At 37.0% G+C, this 21394-nt stretch overlaps 1 protein-coding gene across 1 annotated transcript in view; it reads right to left on the bottom strand.

Annotated features, from left to right (window-relative positions):
* Positions 1 to 2799: 2799 nt before the first annotated feature.
* ABCA12 (ATP binding cassette subfamily A member 12) overlaps positions 2800 to 21394 on the bottom strand; it is a 215468-nt gene continuing 196873 nt past the window's right edge. Inside the window, exons 48-59 of the mRNA XM_088021951.1 lie at positions 20302 to 20417; positions 19122 to 19281; positions 17757 to 18010; positions 15531 to 15735; positions 14333 to 14442; positions 13890 to 14031; positions 12800 to 12934; positions 10609 to 10712; positions 9087 to 9179; positions 7693 to 7798; positions 4462 to 4599; positions 2800 to 2907 (exon numbers count right to left, since the gene is read on the bottom strand). Of these exons, the coding sequence (XP_087878077.1) occupies positions 2800 to 2907; positions 4462 to 4599; positions 7693 to 7798; positions 9087 to 9179; positions 10609 to 10712; positions 12800 to 12934; positions 13890 to 14031; positions 14333 to 14442; positions 15531 to 15735; positions 17757 to 18010; positions 19122 to 19281; positions 20302 to 20417 (1671 nt within the window). The remainder of the gene's footprint in view (positions 2908 to 4461; positions 4600 to 7692; positions 7799 to 9086; positions 9180 to 10608; positions 10713 to 12799; positions 12935 to 13889; positions 14032 to 14332; positions 14443 to 15530; positions 15736 to 17756; positions 18011 to 19121; positions 19282 to 20301; positions 20418 to 21394) is intronic.

Here is a 21394-nt window from a genome sequence, read left to right as displayed (position 1 = left end):
AATATTTGTTCTTCCAATCCATGAGCATGGAATGTCTTTCCATTTGTTTGTGTCATCTTCATTTTCTTTCATCAGTGTTTTATAGTTTTTAAAGTCACGTCTTTCACCTCTTTTATTCCTAGGTATCTATTATTTTTGGTGAAACTGTAAATGGGATTGTTTTCTTAATTTCTCTTTCTGCTGCTTCATTATTAGTGTATAGAAATGCAACAGATTTCTGCGCATTGATTTTGTATCCTATGACTTTACTGAATTCATTTTTCAGTTCTAGTAGTTTTTTTTTTGGTAGAGTCTTTCAGGTTTCCTATATATATATAGCATCATGTTGTCTGCAAATAGAGTTTTACTTCTTCCTTACCAATTTGGGTGCCTTTTACTTCTTTTGTGCCTTTTGTTTTCTGATTGCTGAGGCTAGGACTTCCAGTACTATGTTGAATAAAAGTGGTGAGAGTTGACATCCTTGACTTGTTCATGACCTTCAGGGGAAAGCTCTCAGTTTTTCCCCATTGAGTATGATGTTCACTGTGAGTTTTTCATATATGGTTTTTATTATGTTGAGGTATATTACCTGTAAACCTACCTTGTTGAGAGCTTTTATCATGAAGGGATGTTGTACTTTGTCAAATGCTTTTTCTGAGTCTACTGAAATGATCATATGGTTTTTCTCCTTTCTATTATTGATATGATGTATCATGTTGATTGATTTGTGAATACTGAATGACCCTTGTATCCCAGGAATAAATCCCATTTGATTGTGGTGAACGACTTTTTTAATGTATTGTTGGATTTTGTTCTTCACCTCTTTCAAAGAAGACATCCACCCACCCATTCCTCAATTTTTACTTGACACTCATTAGTAAGTGTGGTTAACTTCAATGAAGATTTAGAAGTCATGAGGACAGTTCATAGCATGGTTGCACAGTGAATGAATGTGAAAATGGATTTGGATATTCATGGTTTTAAAAGTCCGTTCAACCACTCCACCTTCTCACTGGACTTTCGTCTCTCTCTTTAATACTCAGCTCTCCCTGCTTTCTCCTTCCTCCACTTCTCTCCTTGTCCTTTGCCTCCCTTCTTACCATTGCTCAGAAACAAGCAAGCAACCAGCCAACCACCCACAATAACAAACACCATGAACAGTAAACAAATCCTTTTATTCTTTCTGGAGGCTGACCACCTTTTTTGTCATTTGGGCTCCTGAAGACATCCATGCTCTCTGAGTTACAACTTCTACTCCGAAAGCCTTATCTACATATTATACTCAGTACAGGCTTTTTCTATCCTAAGAGAAATTCTGTTGCCATCTGTTAAGATGTGTATTTTTAGTCTGGATATGTTACAAATTAGGATGCATGTTCTGACAGAAAAGTAGGAGGTACAATAAAGTACAGTATTAAAACAGAGGGACTGGACTTAAACTGAGTAAGTAGAAAAGGAAAGCTTCTGTGAGAAAGAATAACATTTCTGAGGACTTTTAGCATAGTCTAGCAACAAAGAGGAGGGAAGAACATTTTAAGTAGTGGGTCTAGAGATGGAAAGGGGTTTGGTGCACTGGAAAAACTGAAAAGAGGCCAGCGGGGCCATAACCTAAAGAAGAAGAAGACAAAGAAAGGAATGAAGGTGGAGAGGTGAGCAGGAACCTGATCACGTGGGACCGTGTAGGTCACATGACTCCAATTTTTAGGTTCCTGAATCTTCCCTAACAAGTGAAATGACTTCATGAATTATTTTTTCTAAACTGAATTTATTGGTTTTTGAAACCAATACAAATCGTGCCAAAGTTGACAAATGTGCATACACACACACACACACACACATGCACACACAATACACACACACACGCACACGTTACATAAGACCCCTTTCCCAAGGGCCATATAATTTGGCATTATTATGAAGTCTATCCTATAGCCATATGCATAATTCTGGGTTAGCCAAGTGATTAGCTGAAATTTATCTCCATATTCATTTTCTCTCCACAGGAATGTTTCCTGCAAGAGAGACCTACAATATGAGGGTTTCTGTAAGAGCTTAGAAAAATGTTGCCTGCCAGCAGCACATGCATTTCCTATCAGTTTTTAGGATTTGTATCTTTTCAGCTGACACACCCATTTCCCATGAAGAACAAGTAGATTTTGCTCTGCTCAGTACCTTACTACTGTTAAGGCCTGGCAGGAATAAATCAAAGTTCTGTTTACCACCAGGGTAAACTGTCTCCTATGGCATTCTTGTGGAAAGGCACTCTTTTGGGGTTCAGCATATCCCCACATATTTACAGGCACTGAAAATGACATATCACGTACATTGCAGACCTTGTGCCCAGTGATTCCTGCCATTGTTAATCTGTACCTGATGATGATGCTCATTCTGTTGTTTTCTGGAAATAAATTATTTTGTTTGTTCTCCCAATTCTATCTACCCCAAATTATCTTACTTTTCTTCTCCACTCTTACTTTTCAGCTACTAATAACCATGCCTTTTAAGCTATCTTTTTATTAAAAGTAATAAATTAAGACATTTATCTTCAAGTGGTTTCACCTTTGCATTGTAACCACCAACATATACATTAGCACACTCAGAGTATTGAGTTTACCAAAATTCATTTCGGTAGCAACATTCACTGACTTTAGAAAAAAAACTTTCCACTTACAGTTAGTTACTTGCTAGTCTTACACAATTGTACCTTCCATACAGTATACTACTTTAAAATGAAGATAGTTTGAGGAAGCAGTATCCTCTGTGGTTCTTCCTTAAAAGGAAGCCATTGGCCATTTGCTGAGTTTGACTTTGCTGGTGGTATTACAGTTCCGTCCGGTCATCCTGTGAGTCAACGCTTATGGTGGAAACTTGGCTACTGGTATCAGCAGTTTCATAGGACTTTTGGTCTTTGGCAAAGTTGATGAAAACCTGATTTTTCAAGGGAAATAAAGTCATTAGTGTTTGGTAAGCCAAAGGAAGAAATAAGGTTAATTCACACACACACACACACACACACACACACACACACACACACACACGGAAAGACAAAAAAAAAAAGAAGAAAACTAGATATTATAGGGATATGTCCACACAGAAATGCACTCTCACTAGTATTCCTTTTAGATGTTCAAATTTAACTGGGGGGGAGGGCTGCCTGGATGGCTCAATTGGTTAAGCGTCCCACTCTTGATTTCAGCTCAGGCTGAGATCTCAGGGTCATGGGATCGAGCCCCATGTCAGACTCTGTGCTCGGTGCAGAGTCTGCTTGTCCCTCTCTCTCTGCCCTTCCCCCCACTCACACTCCTTCTCGCTCTCAAAATTAAATAAAATCTTTAAAAAAATTTAACTGGAGTTTGAAAATAAAACCTATGTCTACAACTTACAATCATACTATAAATCTAAAGCTATAATTAAATATCTATAACCACATATCTGTATTTATAAGATTTACATTAATATCTCTATCAAGTATAATCCAGGAACCAGAGCCAAGCCATTAACAAATGTTTATATGGTGATGTTGAGAAAAATTTCACTAGTTTCAAGAGTTAACGTACTAAAATAAAACTTGTATAGAGAGCCCATGTTATGTTCAGAAAGCCAATTATTTAACAGACAGACTTTATTACTTGGTTTAAAATCATTAAGTCTATTAGTCATAGATTCCTCTAGAAACTGAGAGTCTCCTTTGTGTCAGACATGATCCTAGTAGTTGATTATAAGTCAAAGGGTAAATTTTCTGGGTCAGTAAAGCCATAATTGCCTAAAGCCCCCATAAAAAATTATCCATAAAATGCAGCACTTAGAGGCCCCTGAGGCCTAACGTTTAGACCCGTCGTGACAACAGATGCTATTAAATGTTCTATACATCAGGTTGGTTGAGCTATACAAAATTAACAAAATTAACATGGTGCAAAGATGATGAAGGATGACCCGTAAAGCATCTAGTTATTGAATATAATGTAATTAAGACAGATGATATGAGTGAAACAAAAAAAAAAATCTGCATTTACCACTTTCGTTGCCTGAATCTAAGCAGGTCTACAGGTCTGGCACTGAATTTTCTCTAGAAACCCCCATCCTATGCTAACCCAGGAAGCCAATGAATAATGCTATTTAAGAAGCCAAGGGTTGGGGGGAAGAAAGAAACTTAACAAAGGAGAAAGTGAGGAAAGTGTTAATATCTATTTGTTTTACAGGTGAAAATAACATTTTGTTGCTTTATGTATTCATATAACCTAATGGATATAAATGTCTTGTAGAAAGGAAAAATCTTTTCTCCATTAAAAAATAGTTAATGCTTTTCACACTTTTTCTGAACATCCCAAAATACAGTTAAAATAAATTAAGCTAAGTTTTCCAGGTGCAAGCTTAGATACTGTTTCAATTACAAACACATTGAATGTTATTAAAAAGAAATAAACAGAATGTGTAATAATTAATATGTGACATTATGCACACAGAATGTGGTATCCCGCTTACCTCTTCCAGGGTAGTCTGACTCACTAAGAAATTTGTGATATTTAAAGCAGCCTTGTTGGTTTCTAGCAGATCAAAAATATTTGCTACTCCTCCTGCCGTGACTGGCACATGATACTCTAGCATGCTGAGGTGCTGATCCTGTGGGGACAAAAGGGAAAAATTTATTCTGCAATGTCAGGTAATATTGAGTTGACTAGACATAACTTGAACAAGAGCTAATACTGAAATTCATTCCATTGCCAATCACGACAATCAGTGTAAAGGATGGCTATGTTTTGCAGCTAACAACCTGCAAAGATGAGATGAAAAGTTTTACACATGTCAAAGAGGAAATGAATTAAAAACCTAATGACAATTCCAAAGTATTCTACATTCCTGTGTACTTATAAAGTCCTTATAGTCTTGCCTAGGAAAAAATATTGTGAAATGGTATTTTAGATGTCAGATTATGCTCAGCTCAATTCAGGTATCACATTTAGAAATTTTTGTTTGTTTTAATGTTAGAACTGTTCTAAAAGGCTAGGGATAGTTACAACTGTTCAATTTATATTGGCTAAAGAGGCTAGATTTCAAAAGCATTGTGAAGGAAAAATGTCATTAAAATATGCCACATTCAGGGTGCCTGGGTGGCTTAGTCGGCTAAGTGTCTGCCTTCTGTTCAGGTCATGATTTCGGGGTCCTGGGGTGGAGCCCCACATTTGACTCCCTGCTCAGTGGGGAGTCCGCTTCTCCCTCTCCCTTGCCCCTCCCCCCACCCACTCACGCCCATTCGTGCCAGAGCTTTCTTTCAAATGAATAAAATCTTAAAAAAAAATACCACATTCTTTCTTAACTCACCCTAAAATTCTTTCCAATTTCTTTCTTTAGTCCATAGTATCACCATCTACTAGTAATCTGTTGTTTCCTTGGAACATTTTTAACATCCTGCTTTTCTACATGTTTAATCAGTTATCATATCCTATTTGTTTTCCCTCTAAGATGAATCTCACATTTAAACCTTTCCTCTCTATTTGCACCAATGTTCACTCCATATCTGAGTAACTTCCCCAGCCTCTTCCGTGGCCTAGAACCTGCATACGTTCACACATTACGGCACACAGCAGCTAGGAGAATCTTTCCTGAGCACTATTTGATCAAGGTATGTTCTTACTCCAGCACCTACCCCTGCAACGTCTATGGATCAGACCAAGACTGTGAATTTCACTTGGTATTCCAGACTTCTGTTGCTGGAAACCCCTCCTCTTCTCACTCCTTCGCTCCCTGCCTAAACCCTCTCATCGACCTGTGCATGCATCACACCTGACACCTCAACCAGGCTGTCTTACTTATCTTTAATCCCCAAATGTTGCTCTTGCTATTTCTCTTCTAGAGATCTAGAAACCACCACGTACTTGTAGAGAATGGTCTGTTTAGAAAGAAATGAGACTTTTATGAACACTGCATTTGCTTTGTATAGCCCTGGTCCACAAGGAACAGAGCAAGGTGAATGTAATCTCATCACTCAGTGAATAAACACAGATTTCAACCTGGAAAGTCATCAAAAGAAAAAGCACTGTTGTGATTTGTGTAAAGCGAAGTGTCCTTTAATTTTTAAATTTTATTTTAATTTATATGGTAGTAAATGGACTTTGATAAGAATCGTAAATCGTATTATTTCCTGGAGAAGTCAGCCAAGGTTTGGGAGGTCAAAGCAAAGATATTTTATAGAGATAAAAGAATTGTTTTAAAAAATGCACTCTCTTTTGCTCTCTCCAATCACGGCACATTAATATGGTGCCTTATAGTTTATGAAATAGCTTTGTGGACATTTTATCATTTGTTTCTCACACCAATCTTGTGAAGTAGATGTCATTATTTCTATTTCACAAAGGACAAAAAGGAGGTTCAGAGACTTTAAATGTCTTGCTGGAAATCACACAGCCAGAGCTGGATTTCGGCCCAAGCCTTTAAATTTCTTTCCACCATTCCACACCTGATTTCTTTTATTTTTATTTTATTAAATATTTTATTTATTTGAGAGAGAGAAAACACCAGCGGGGGGGGGCGGGGGGCAGAGGGAGAAACAGGCTCCCTGCTGAGCAGGAGCCCAAAGTGGGACACAATCCCAGGACTCTGAGATCATGACCTGAGCCAAAGTCAGATGCTTAACCAACTGAGCCACCCAGGCGTCCCCTCACCTGATTTCTTTTAAAAACATTCATTTGCTATAATCATCTTGTACAAACTACCTGTACATCCAAGACGTTATAAAGATAGCTTTTTTGGTCACATGCGTTTAAGTATGTGCTATGTGAGATATACACACATATCTGTGCCTGTCCATCCTGTGGATATATATAACACAAGATGAAATTAAGTGGACAATGTTTCAACTGGTGTAGGAATTAAGAACTTGATTTCCAAGCAGTTCTGTTCAAACCATTATGGCTTATCTTCCAAATGAGAGGAGCAAGAAGATAATCTTCTCTAGCTATGACATTCTGGAACTCTACATTTTTTTTTTGTAAGAAGAAATATCCTTGATCATATAATATCTGTCACCCCTCAGTTCCTTAACATATATAATTAGTAAACTAGGTATGTATACAACTCAAAAACTAATAGTATGGTCATAAAGTCTTTGTGAGGAAGAAATAAAGATATATAAAAGGACTACATTTTATTTATGTATGTATGTATGTTATGTATGTATTTGTTTATTTTAAGGTAAGCCCTACACCCAACATCTGGCTCAAACTCACAACACTGAGATCAAGAGTTGCACATTCTACAGACAGAGTCAGCCAGGTGCCCCAGGACTACATTACTTTTAAATAGCTATAAAATTATACAATTAATTTGAAGATTCTATTTGTTCATATTAAGTGTGTTTCAGAGTATCTTATGTATCTTTTTTTTTAAGATTTTATTTATTTATTTGACAGAGAGAGACACAGCAAGAGAGGGAACACATGCAGGGGGAATGGGAAAGGGAGAAGCAGGCTTCTCGCAGAGCAGGGAGCCCGATGTGGGGCTTGATCCCAGGACCCTGGGATCATGACCTGAGCCGAAGGCAGATGCTTAATGATTGAGCCACCCAGGTGCCCCCAGAGTATCTTACGTATCTTGAACTAATAAATATATTAAGGTTAATAATAAAGCTACGCTCAACTTGAAAATGGCAAGCATCCATATTAGATTATGACTATCAGAACCAATCAAGATCAAAAGGCAGGACAATTTCCTACTTACTTTTAAGTATGTTTTTGGAAAGTGCAGTTGCATAAACCTTGTGAGGGCCTCCATGCTCACTTTGGTATTTTTCAAGTGAACCTTGACAGTAAATCCTCGTCCAAACCTAGAAAGAAAAAGTGCAAAATGTGATATGAGTTACACTTTGCTGAAATAACACCCCTGGAATTCTAGGTAATGAAACAGGACCCAAGCTGACCATTATAGCACCTTTACTTATATAAAGACTGCCATTTTGCCATAAAAGTTCAAGGTATGTTGCAACTGGAAATAGTGCATTGCCATGATTTTTTATTTAGTTCTACCACTATACAAAGTCACACTCCTTGGACAAAAGCTGCATTAGAAAGAAAACATAAAAACTTGGCTTTCATTGACATCAACGAATTGGCAATTGCTGTCAATATCTAGGGTTAAATATTTTCTAATTTAAAACAAACACGGTCTTAAAAGGCAAGTTGTTGGAGATTTGCGTCCAAAGTGAAGATTAAAGTCACTGGGGTTTTAAAAATGAATAATAAATCAATATGCTAGCTAACTGTTTGCCCAAAAATAGAATATGTAAACAAGTCACAATAGACTCTCCGAGAACAATCTATAATGTCGCTTTCATCTGTTTTTCTTACTTATCTTGGTTAATACTATTTTATAAGGAGCCGAGTTATACAGATAAAGGTATAAAGTAACACCCTGAAGTTTGGAAATTAACATGAATATGTATAAATGCATATGCACTCTCGCAAATATAAAATATTAATTTAATTTTAATTTGGTAATATGATATTTGTGCACATTTCCCCATTGTATTCTTGATTAAAAGGTTTTGAATGCAGTAAAAATGTTAAACAGCTTACTAAAAGCCTGTGCAAATGGTACATGAACATGCTACATAAAAATCTATGCCTTTATGTACTTGTCAAGGTCTAACTTATTATTGAGTAAATTCTTGAAAACTATTTACTGAGAGTATTTATGTTGTAGATTTTTTTTAAGACCTTTTAGTAAGATAATTTAATTTTAAGGTGAATCGAAGATCAACTTTTTCTTTCCAGTTTGACTTTTCATTCACAGGACAAGCTATTGAATAATCCTCAAAAGGTAAGTACAGTACTGTTAGATTGACTTCCCCACACCATATGTTAAACAACGCAATTGTTCTTCACCTGCTTTTTTTTTTTTTAAGACTTATTTATTTATTTTTGAGAGAGAGAGGGAGAGAGATAGAGAGGGCACTGTGGGGAGGGGCAAAGGGAGAGGGAGAGAGAATCTCAAGCCGACTCCCGCTGAGTGCAAAGCCCCAGTGTGGGGCTCCATCTCACGACCCTGAGATCACAATCTGAGCCGAAACCAAGATTCAGACACTTAACCAACTGAGCCACCGAGGTGCTCCTCACCTGCTCTTTATATGCTGCAAAGATCCAATACATTGGAACCTTCCATTCACCATAATGGCCAACCTGGTACAGAGAGCCTCACATTCTTCCATGCTGAAAGACAGAATCACATCAGGATTCTGGGCACAGAAAAGTGCTCATAAGCATAAGCTTAAATGTTTCATTATGGCACCTTAGAAACACTATTTTAGTTCCTTAAAATGTCTTTTCCCTTGAAGGACACAAAAAATACATTTTAAAATATAAATTAAATGTCTTCACATAGGGTTTATTACTCTTTATTCTGCAGCTTGAAGCCATCTCTCTCACCTGGAATGCCCTCTCATCAAACACAGTATTTCTTTCAACCTCTTTCAAGCTTAGGCTCAAGACCTACATTCCCTGAGAAATGTTTCCAAAATAATCCTGAGCTTTTTTCATGACGCTTCATATTCCATATTCAGTTGGCTTTTATGCTTTGTTATTTATAACTAGTTAACCTGTACTTGATTATATAATCTCTCATTTCAAGAACTATGACAACTCATAGAGATCCTCTCCACTTCATACAAAAGTGAATGGAAATGAAAAGATTGGCTTCAGAACATATAGTGTGCCAGGAAAGCTAGGATATGAATGTGTCTCTTAATTATAAATAAATTGAGAACTTTTCCTACTATATGATTGCAGTGAAGGGATAACTTTAATACAAGGCTAACCTTACAAGAAAGGCACAGATAAAATGCTTCAGTAGCTTTTTTATTGAATTGATTGGAAGGGTCTACTTCATGGAGGAGGCCAGGGAGATGAGAACTTGGATTTTGTGAAAAGACCATTTCAGGTAGAAAGCACAGGCAAAGAGAGGGTGTGGTGATAGGGAAGTGTGGTGAGTGTATGTGGAATTACTAAATCATTCAGATTGACTGAACGGGGTGGGGGTATCACAGGAAAAAAAAGACTGGAAATTTAGATGAGGCCAGACAACAAGAGGCCTTTCATGCCAGGTTGAGGATGATGAACTTTATGGCAATAGGGAGTAACAGTTAAATTAAGAGAGTCATAAGTTCCTCTTAATTTAAGAGAAATTTGTTTTTACTTTTTATTTTTAAATTTCTTTTTAAAGATTATTCATTTATTTTAGAGAGAGAGAGACAGAGCGCGTGGGCACACACACACACACACGTGGCGGGGAGGAGCAGAAGGAGAGAATCTTCAAGCAGAATCCACGGAAGCGGGGCTTGATCTCAAGACCCATGAGATCATGACCTGAACCGAAACCAAAAGGGGGACGCTCAACAGACTGAGCCACCTAGGCGCCCTAAGAGAAATTTGTTTTTAAAAAGATTGCTTAGGCCCTATCCTACCCACCACAGGAGCTAGATTCTCACATGAAACCTGCCTGACTAGCTCATATGACTATAAACATAAAATACTTTAATCCAATTGCGGATTTATTAGCAATACATACTACATAGGATTATCTCTTCCCATCTCTCTTCCTAAAATCCTGTCAGTGGCTTTCAAGTTCCCACACTCGGTTTACCTGTGAGATGTGAGGATGACGGAACATTTATTCTGCACTTCTTCTGAAATGATCTTCCAGAGGTGCCGTTTCGACGTAGGATCCATCCCAGAGCTTGGCTCATCCTTAATAGAAAGTTACAAGAAAAATTTATCAAATTAATTAATTTTTGATGAGGTTCTTTACATGAATCACTGCGTCTCACTTGCCTAGAACAGAAATCACTTTGCAAAGTTCTGTGACTAACTTGTTTTATACTTAATAGGCTTCTTTCTGCTGCTGTCAAAAAGCTCAAAATTAATCATTTAAAATCGTCAATCTGTTTTAAAAAGTGTCTCAGTGAAGCTGACACCCTGTTACTTTACACTTGTCTCTTATTTCTTTGGAAAAAGATCTGCATCAGTTCCTGACAAAGTGGAGTTTCTGCATTAATACTACTTTGTCACAGATACATCTGAAGCTACATCAACAAGATTGCTTGCTACCTTACTCCTGATAGCAGAATTGTGGCTTTGAGTGATAATATAGCTTGTGATGCCCACAGAACACAATTTGATTTTTCAGTTAATACGTCTGAGGAATATTTTAAATTCTATGTTATTAATTGAAATTGAATTCTCTTTGGAGTGATAAAAATAAGATTTGCAGAAATTGCCATGTAGAAAATACAAATTATATTTTAAAATAAATGATGTTTTGGAAAGTTGTTTGGACACAAAATTCAAAATGTAAAAATGGATAATCTAAACAAGCAATAATAGATTCTGAGAGATGATTAAATTAACAAATTAGAGGTCAAGATTAGGTCATAATTAAAGATATGTATTTGCAGTGGAGAGTATGGAACAGGATTACCTGAGGCTTGTCTTTATAGTAAGAGGTTAAAGGAATGAGTGTTGGTTTGGGGAAACAGGTAAGGATATCTTGTCACTGCTCCTATTTTTGAAGGCAGACGACAGCATATAGGGCAAATGCATATGGCAGAAAATATAATAGCTTTCTCTCACAGCCTGTATTTCAGTTCAGCTCATTAATATATAACATTTGCATAGCGCTTTCAAACATTTTAAGTACTTTACCTCTATTATCTCACAGGGGTGCCTAAGGATTGTTTTGTTCAAGTTAAGGGACACTTAGACAATAAAATTCCACCATAAGCATTGATGGGTAGGGATGTAATGCATTATAAGCTTCTGGTAAAGAAAGATAGGTTGTGCATTCTTTAGATGGGCGGTTTAAATGATTTGGTCCTCTATAGGACTTAATCCCTGGAATAATGTGGTGATTTATAACTAAATTTGTATCGCATACAGTTAAAACTCTTCTGCAGTTTGGAGTTCCTTGAATGAAGGGGATCTTCCAAATAAGGGCAATTTCATTTCTCGGAAATAAGCCCCTTCACAATGTTTGGCCTGAAGAGCTGGATGTCACATGGATTGCCTTGATGGGTAATTTGTATTTCCAGGTGATGAATTTAATTTTCCAGCTCTTAACCAAAATATAAATGTGGAATGCATTTCTTTCCTCCAAAGAATTCAAATAAAATAGAAAGGCATATTGTCAATCACATCCCAAACTAGGTAACTCATATTTTTAATAGGGAAATGAAATTTTAGCACAACACGTCGCCCTAAACGTGTCTTTCCATTTTAGGAGAAATTGGAAAATACATTGGTTCACCTGATGAGTTTACTAACAACAGATTTCAATAATGTACAATCAAATTCTTCCATATTCCATAACGTATTTATTAGAATATCCTATATTTGTTTCAACTACTTCCTATTCCCACAAATGTTCCTTCTGAAATGGAGTAGCCATAGCTCTTTGCTGATACGAATTCCCTGATTGAGGGCACCTGGGTGGCTCAGTCAGTTAAGTGTCTGCCTTCAGCTCAGGTCATGATCCCAGAGACCTGGGATCGAGCCCCGCCGCATCGGGCTCCCTGCTTAGCGGGGAGCCTGCTTCTCCCTCTCCCTCTCCCTCTGCTGCTCCCCCTGCTTGTGCTCTCTTGCGTTCTCTGTCAAATAAATAAATAAAATCTTAAAAAAAAATAAATTCCCTTAATGAGGCGGTATATGTAAAATGTTTTGTAAAATAACCAGCACATAGCGAGACCTCAGTAAAGCAACGATGACAATAAATTGTTACACACACTATTGGGTATGTGGGTCTAATTATGCAGTCCCCTTTTCCACAGTGATCCTCTTACCAGCAGGAGAATGGAAGGTTTCCCTATCAAGGCCAGTGCGGTGGATAATTTTCTTTTTGTGCCGTAACTGCACAAAGAGGTAGCTCTGTCCTTGTAGGGCATCAAGTGAAGTCTCCTAAGGAGTTTATGTACAGTCTGTGGGTGGAAAACAGGAGTTAGGTTGTTGACCTTCCCCTGCCAACACCCTAACAGCACTACATGAAAAAAAGATAATTGTGAAAGAAAGTTCTATAATGAAGAAATACATACTGAAGACAATTCAAACATTTAAACCCAACATATTTTTACTTTCAAAGGTCCACCTAAAAATTAATAATCCCTTAAAGAGATAAAAACGATTCTGTGGAGGCTTAGTTTCAAATGGGATTTTTTTCCCATTTTTCCCCCCCAAATGTGTGGGTGTGTTTACAATTGGATTGGACTAAAACAGAATTCTACCCTTCACAAGGCACTGGATTGTGCTCACCGTTTCATCTTTCTTCTTACAGAGGGAGGGGGCAGTTTGTCACAAAGGCTTTGTGTCTATTTAAAAATGACCCAGTATCAAAACTTTAGCACATTAACTTAGGAATCGTGGGTTCTTGAGGCTATTTCTGTAGCTAAACAGCTCTGGCAAAGAGTGGAATCCTAGGAGGATTTCAACAGGTCCTCAGTGTTGCAGAAATAGAGAAAGCTGCCCGAAGTGTTAGCCATTCCATTAAAAAAGCAAATGATGGCAGTGAAGCACAAAACCACATTTAAACAATCAAAATGGAAGCTGTTCGATTTTATGTGGGCAGTTTGCAGGGAATCCCATGTTCAGAACTTATCTAAACACTGTAGGATGTGCAGACATCACCAACCAATGCTCAGCCCTGAGCCTACGGCAAGTGTGATCCTTTACCGGATAGTTCTGAGCAAACACAGGTCAAGGAGCTTAAGCAGCTGGGTTCAAAGGCATCCAACTGATACTCACAATTAAGGGAATTGTGACACTGACAGCAAGAAAATGCCATAGGTTTCCAGATGTCGAATGAGTCGTGAGAGTGGGAGGCAGGGAGCGGAAGCAGTAATGGTTTTCAAAGGAACTAGTTTTCACACTTGTACTCACTTCTTTAATATCTTTTTCTGGGATTCCATGTATCCTGGCATAGAAATACAGGTGTTCCTCCACAGACACCAGGTCATCTAAGGCATCTTCCTGAGGGCAGTATCCAACCAGGGAGCTGTGTGAGTCAACATGACCCAGGGAGCTGAGTTGAGAGAAGCAAAGACACAGATGAGTTTCAAAAGGTATGTCCCTGCTAGTCCCCAAATGTGGGGAAGGCAGCTCTATTTTGGTCATGGTGATTGGTGATTCTAATAAAAACAAGGTAAAATATCCCACCATCATATCACACTTAAAGATTTAAAAATTTCCACCTCTTGGAATAGCTATTTTTTCCTTAAGGATTTAACAATACAACTACAAAATAACAAAGAGTTCACTCTAATTATTATTTTTTTTATGTCACTATGTTGTGCTCAATAACTTGAAGCCATGGTTTTTCATACCCAGTTTTATTTCTTATCAGAATATTTCCATGTGAAGGAATTATGTCTCCTGTCAGCATCTTGAAGATAGTTGTCTTTCCTGCTCCATTCACCCCAAGAAGGCCAAAGCACTGGTTTGGGAGAGCAAAAAAAAAAAAAAAAAAAAGATATAAATCTTAATCCAAACCAAAGACATGTTACTATTACATCCTTTCCTCTTTCTCCCTGGGTGAAATAAATTATAAAGAAAAACAAATCATTGGAGTTATTCATGGATATTGTAGTGTTCTGTTGGCATTTGATAAAACTTTCTCTTTTAAAACAAATGGTTACTTACATATCTTTTTTTCCTTTAACCATCTGAACATTTGTATATATACATAGGACTTATTTTACATATTATGTTATCTGTGTGACATGACAAAACATCCCACAAGTAGGATATGCTAACTTGACAAAGTAATTATATTTATAGATTTCACATTATTCACACAAAATCACAACTTTACTGAATAAGCCGCTGAAGCAATAATTTCTTTATGCTGTTGAACAGATTTGATGCATTTGGTTTGCAGGTCTGATCTAAAAACTGAGAGAAATGCTCACATTCTCTTTCTCCTTTCAAAGCTGCTTTAGTATTTCTTTTTTTTTTTGTCTTTAAAGATTTAGTTATTTATGGGGGGGAGGGGCAGAGGAAGAGGAAGAGAGAGAATCTTAAGCAGACCACGCTGAGTGTGGAATCTGATGTGGGGCTCAATCCCATGACCCTGAGATCATGACCTGAGCCAAAATCAAGAGTCAGATGCTTAACTGACTGAGCCACCCAGGTGCCCCAATATTTCTTCTATAAAAACAGCAAGAATAAGTATGGATGCTGTTCTAGGACCTCACTTCTGACCACTCGTCTTTCACAGATGGCTGAAAACTGAAAGTTGAAGAGAGCACCCGGCATAGGAATCTTGACTGAAAGGCCACCCCAGGGAGGACAGCAGCTTGGGATGGGGATCCAGACTTGGGAAGTGGTGAAGCCTCCCTGTTAAGAGGGAAGACTTAGAGGGTAAGTAACACATGGATGTGTGTAAATTTTATATACGGAATCTATCAAAATATTCAGGGGGTGACTTCCATCTTTCTAGAAAAAAAGTAGGAAAAGATAAAGATTTTTGTCACTTAATATGACAATATAAAGGACCGTTCAGAATGAAGCAGTGTTCCTCACCTCCCCAGCGGGTATCCCAATGCTGATATTGTTTACAGCTATAATCTTTTTGTGGATCAGCTGGTAGGTCTTTGTGAGACGATGCAGCTGGACCAGGTCAAATTCACTTGCACCATTCTCCACTCTGAATCTCTCAGCCCGCACATCTTCGTCTTCATCTATTGTCTCCATTACAGGTGAAGAATTAAATTTTCTGAAGAAGAGTCTAAAAAATGGACCCAGTGATTCTGCATCAATGATTCTGAAATGGCATCACTCAATTTGACATGTCTAAACAGGTTCTCACTTTACTAAAAGTGAGCAATCCACACACTAGGTTTGTTTTAAATTTGCTATGCATTATACTACTTAAATAAGTTAAAAATTAGTATGAATGCCCTTCACCATATTCAATATGGTGTTTGGAAAACAGCTTCTGCTTTCCATGCCTTAAATGCTTTCAGATCCACTGTTACAATTCAGAATCCTAATTTTAGTAACAAGGAGGTTAGTTTGGGTTTGAAAGTTACTTCCTACAAGAGAGACCAGAGTCATTAGTAAGACCCAACACTTATAAACCCACGATCACTTATCATCTTCTTTAAAAAATCCTTTTTATTTCTTCTTTTATCATCAGTGACATGAATGTTCCTCTATGTTCTGTTTACTGTGAATGTCTTACCTAGGATCTAGCCAATATATTAAGGTTATCGGCCCTGAAAACTAAGTCTCAAACCCACCTCAATATCTTGCCTAACATATAATAGAGCAAACAAAACCAAACCAAATTTAAAAACCCAACAAATCAATTCAGGTCTTCCTCCCAATGTCCCCGTTTCTTTTAATGATATCCCCAGAGAGTCCAACTGTGATGTTTTCTTTGAATCTTCTCCATTCCAAAATCCACTCATGTCAGTCTCCTAGCACTGGAAATGCCTGTAACACCCAGTCATCGATCATGTTCTGTCTATTTCCATTACCATCAGAGGCTTTCACTCTTTCTCACCTAAATTCTTCAGGAATCTCAAACTGCTCCAGTATCTCTGACTCTTCCATTCTAATCTGTAGGACCTCCACAGAATCACATCTCCTAAACCATCATTTGATCAGGTTGCTTTCTGGTCAAAACCTTTATTAGACTCCTATTTGTTTGTTGAATAAAGTCCAAATCATCTCTTTAACCGAGTATCCAATAGACTCCATAGTCTTCTGGCCACATGCTTGAGCTCCTACTATTTCATTACATTTATTCTATGTTCTAATCACATTGTATTACTCATTTCTCAAATACAAGCCAAGATTTTTTTGCTTGATCTTTGCTCTTGTCATTCTTTTCATTATTTTTAACTTAAGTTTTATTTTTCCACAGGTGGTACGTGCACATCATGTATTAAAAAGGTACTGAAGAATATATAGTGAAAAGTAAGTTTCCTTCAACTCTGTAGGGCACCCATAATTAGAGATAGTCTATGCATATGTATGTATATATTATAGTTCTTTTCTAACCCAAATGGTAATAAACATTATACAAAGTTCTGAAACTTGCATTTTTCACTTAATAATATCAGCAGTAACCCCAAATATTACATACAGAACTGTACAGTCTAATAACTGCATAGTGCTTCACTTATGAAAAAACATATAATTTATTGAACCAATCCTTACATGGAGGACATTTAGGTTTTTTTCATTCTTTTGCTATTAAGAATGGTTGCTATGATGGATGACTTTATACATACATAATTCTGCATGAGTGTGAGCATATCTGTAGGGAAAAAAATCCTAGAAATGGAGTAGCTGGGTCAATGGTATGTGTATTTCTTTTTATTTATGATTCTGTTTTTTCTTTACTCAATCTTCTTCTCCTAAACCCACTGCTAATATGCTGCTCACTCAGTCCTCTTTCCTCATTTCTACTTTCTATCCATCCTTTTAAACTCAACTCAAACACTACATCTTTTGTTTATACATGTATTTTCTCTACACCACTGAATCTTAATCTCTTTAAGGCTAACGGTTGAGCTTAATTTTATTCTCTCACTCTACAACAATACTTGTAGATACATAGTAAGGTTTGATAACTATTTACTGAATGAAATGAATGGTGAATTATGTTACAGTTTTTTTAAGTTTTTTGAGCACAACATTTCCATTTTATTAATGGAAAGATGACTATGGACCCCTTCCTAAATATTTTGAATTGAGTTCTATCATGGATGTCAAACACTATGTTTTCATTTTATTTACCTGAATTTCTTTATTAGCCAGTCATTGATTAAGAGCCGCAAGAAAAAGAACATGGTGCCCTGAGAAACCAAAGCCACAAACATTGCACCTAGTTTATCCATCTCAAAGGTTTCACTTGGGTATTCCACTCCATATGCTTTTAAGAAGTCTAGGACCGACTGTTGTTGAGAAAGTTCAATCAAACCGTAGCCAAAGCAGAATTGTGGAAAAATCAGGAAAATGCGCTTGAGGGTTTCAGAAATAAGTTCTAAAGTCTGAAATGAGAGGGGAAAAAAAATGAAGCTCAGTGTTAGACTTCTAACAAATTGACAAAAATGTAAAACTAGATGTGGACAAATATTAAAGCTTGAGAAATTCATCTAGATTGGCAATTATTTCACATGTATGATGAATTTCCTTGTATTTACTATAAGCAAACAGTAGAGATTTATGACTAAAATACAAGCAGAAAAGGATTATCTTTTTCTTGAGATGATCGATGGTCAGGCCAAATCCTGGAGGCAAAATCACTTCTAGCCCTGTCTTACATCCTAGGAATGCAGAAATAGCCAAGGTGCTGGGATCTGATACAGGGTATTGGTCGTGCCTGAGTAGAAGAGGAATTTGGTGAGGTAAAGTTTTAGAACCTTAGGTAATTCGTACTTGAAGAAGGACTAAAATGGTGAAGTGAGATGAAAAGAGAGACGACCTAACTCAATGAGGAGCAAATGGCTCATTTTCACTTTATTCACACTTGGGCCAACCACTTGAAACTCATGAATTGTCTTCTTCCTCCTGGAGTGTGTTTGTCTATTCCTTAGTTCACTTCATTTCCTCTCTATTCTTTCCTATTCAATTGCCTAGCACTGTCAGTGCTTCCCTTCTAATTATAATTGTCAGCTCTGAACAGAAAGTGATGCTTACAATGAAGCAGACTCTAATACATGATTGAAAGGGAATGAATGAGGTTTGTTCTCTATGAATGTTCAAAAGAATCTTAACCCACAGTCGTAGAACTAAGCCATTGTCCTTGTTACTACCATAACATAACAATTTGTTAAGGAGTAAAAAGTGTAGCTGACCAATTGGTTGCATGATTTTTACAGTGTCATACAATATACTTGATTTCACCTCCATCACCCCACTCAAGCCCTATCAAATGTCACTAGTTTTGACACTGGGAAATATAATCATAGGCATTAACCTAGATGAAACCTAAAAAGAATTTTAAAAAGCTGTAGTTTCTACTCTACTAAATCTAATAGAATTAAATGAAATTCCTCTTTCATATTAGATAATGCAAAATACAGAAAATCTTTTCACCTTGAGCATGTTGAAGCATTTCATACGTCTATTGAAATTTAGCAGACTAATAATGGACCTTACCGGATCATTAGGCTTTTCCTTGGAAAGAAAGTATACCACTGACAGGGAAACAATGGAATTGATGCCAAAAAAGAGATTGATGCAGACGTAAGTGATGAAAGCCATTCCTGTTTCATGGAAGAGCCCAGCCAGCAAGTACATCCAAGAAAATGTGGCATACCTGTATGTTAATAATACTAAGGATTAAAATTATGCCTTAATCATTATCCTTTAAACAAACAAACAAAACCTTTGATAGGGTTTGAAAATAAACATTAGGGATAAGTTGGCTAGATCTCTTATAATTAGATCTCTCTTTTATGACATTTTTTTTACAAATCCTTTGTATTTTTTTAAGTGGTGATAGTAAGAAGCTTCTCTTTTAAGGAAACCTGAATAGTTCTAGATCATCACAACTACAAATTAATTCCTTCTAGACATGGTGTTATCCTACCCAGGGAAATTTCTGTCTGTTTGTTTGTTTTCTCAGAAATAAGAGTTTAATCAATATAAATCTTACAATTTAAAGCTGAGAAAAAATAATGACATTGAAAGCTAGCTAAGCAGACATGGAATGCTCAGAAGCTGGATGTCCTGCTTTAAGCAAATATTGGAGCAACCTTTCCAGTGATGAAGAAGAACTAAAGACAAAGTAATCCATCATCAGCTACATTGCTAAGTCAATGGATATTACCCATGCATTCAGGGCAGACAGAACTGCTATGCCCAGCACTGATTATACCAACCTGTACTGCCTGTATTGCCCTAATACAGAAATAATATAGTGTGTGTGTTAGGCATCTATAAAAATATAAATAAAATATACATGAGTACACATACCTTATGATGCTATATACTCATGATTTGTCAATACATAAATCCATACATGTACACACATTTTTCTGATCATTCTAAAGCGTCCATTTTTATGTAAATTAGATTACATATGTAGATTGCTAAGCATGACACTCGGTACCTAGTAAGTACTCATTAATGTTAGATATTACTGTTAATAACAACAACATTCATTTTCAGAAGTATTGTACTTTACAAACTGTGGACTAGCAAGTGTAATGTATTATTAGTCATCACTCATGGCTATTGAAACCCCAAGACAACTGTAAATTAGCTAATTAGATTTAGGTTCTCTTTGTGCCTAGGAACATCTAATTCTGTTCATTCTTCTTTCACTGAAGCTTACCCAAAGAGCAGAAGTAGGAGAGATACGGCGCCTAGGTTGTTTCCACTGTAGAAGGCAGGTAACTTGAAAATTGCAATGACACCAATTGAAAATGCTACAGGTACCAAGTAGAACGCCTATGGGAATATGTAAAACAAGGCTTAATATATGGCAAATATTTTTCCAAAAACATCAATAGCCCATCTAGTTAAAACTGTAACAAATTGACCTTGAAATAGGTGAAGGAATGAATTTTTATTTATGTTCCTGTAGCTTGCAATGTTAAGCTTATTTTACATTGATTTCACTCTAGAATTTGTCTCCTGCAATAGAAGGTCAAGCCAATCTCCATCTTTATAGATGTACATGGAGTCCCTGGTGTTCCTGCCTCCAGGCTTTGAGACTTGGGATCCTTTGGTGACAGAGGTTCAGTAAGAAAGATCAGACAGTCAGGTATCTTGGTAGTAGATTCGGTCCTCAAAGTACTGATTTCATTTTGAATGCCACAACACTGTCAGGTGGTTGATTTCTAAGGCTTGGTTATCAATGTGAGCCACTCTGTGTGTAAAACAGAGGGTGGCGGGTTCCACACATTCTTGGAATCACAGGTATATGAACAAAGAACTCAGTGTTTTATGGACAAACAGAAATAAAAAATGTGCAGGTTGCAGCAAGATGCACACTATGAGGGAGATGGTAATTTAATTTGGGGAGGGGGAAATCTCTTATATTGGAATGAGCACCAGATATATGACAACAAATCTAAGTAGTAAGTAGCCTTTCACAGAAATGTGTACTTTAAGCTTTCTTGGCTTTAAAGCTCCTATTAAATCCAAAAGAGTCATTATGATTCTTTTTAGATTTGACTTCTTTAACAAACACATTTCAAACCTCACTGGATACATTAACAAAGTGGATATGCAGTTAATTACTCTCCAGCTCTTCAAGCCAATGATCTATACAGCAACTCAGACAATTTTGCCATAATCACCAGGCAAATGGATACCACCTCCTGGGCTTTTTGCCAATACTGGCACATTTGGAGTCAAGAAAACCCATCTGAACTTTGGGACCATTTTATGCAAATGAGAAAGCTGTCAATGAAATTCATCCT

The sequence above is a fragment of the Eumetopias jubatus genome, unplaced genomic scaffold (genome assembly GCF_037043125.1).
Source record: "Eumetopias jubatus isolate StellerSeaLion01/CBP00866 unplaced genomic scaffold, mEumJub1_p1.0 scaffold_3, whole genome shotgun sequence".
NCBI classification, from domain to species: Eukaryota; Metazoa; Chordata; class Mammalia; order Carnivora; family Otariidae; genus Eumetopias; species Eumetopias jubatus.
The sequence above is the reverse complement of the archived record's forward strand: the minus strand, read 5'-3'. Positions and strand labels throughout refer to the sequence as shown.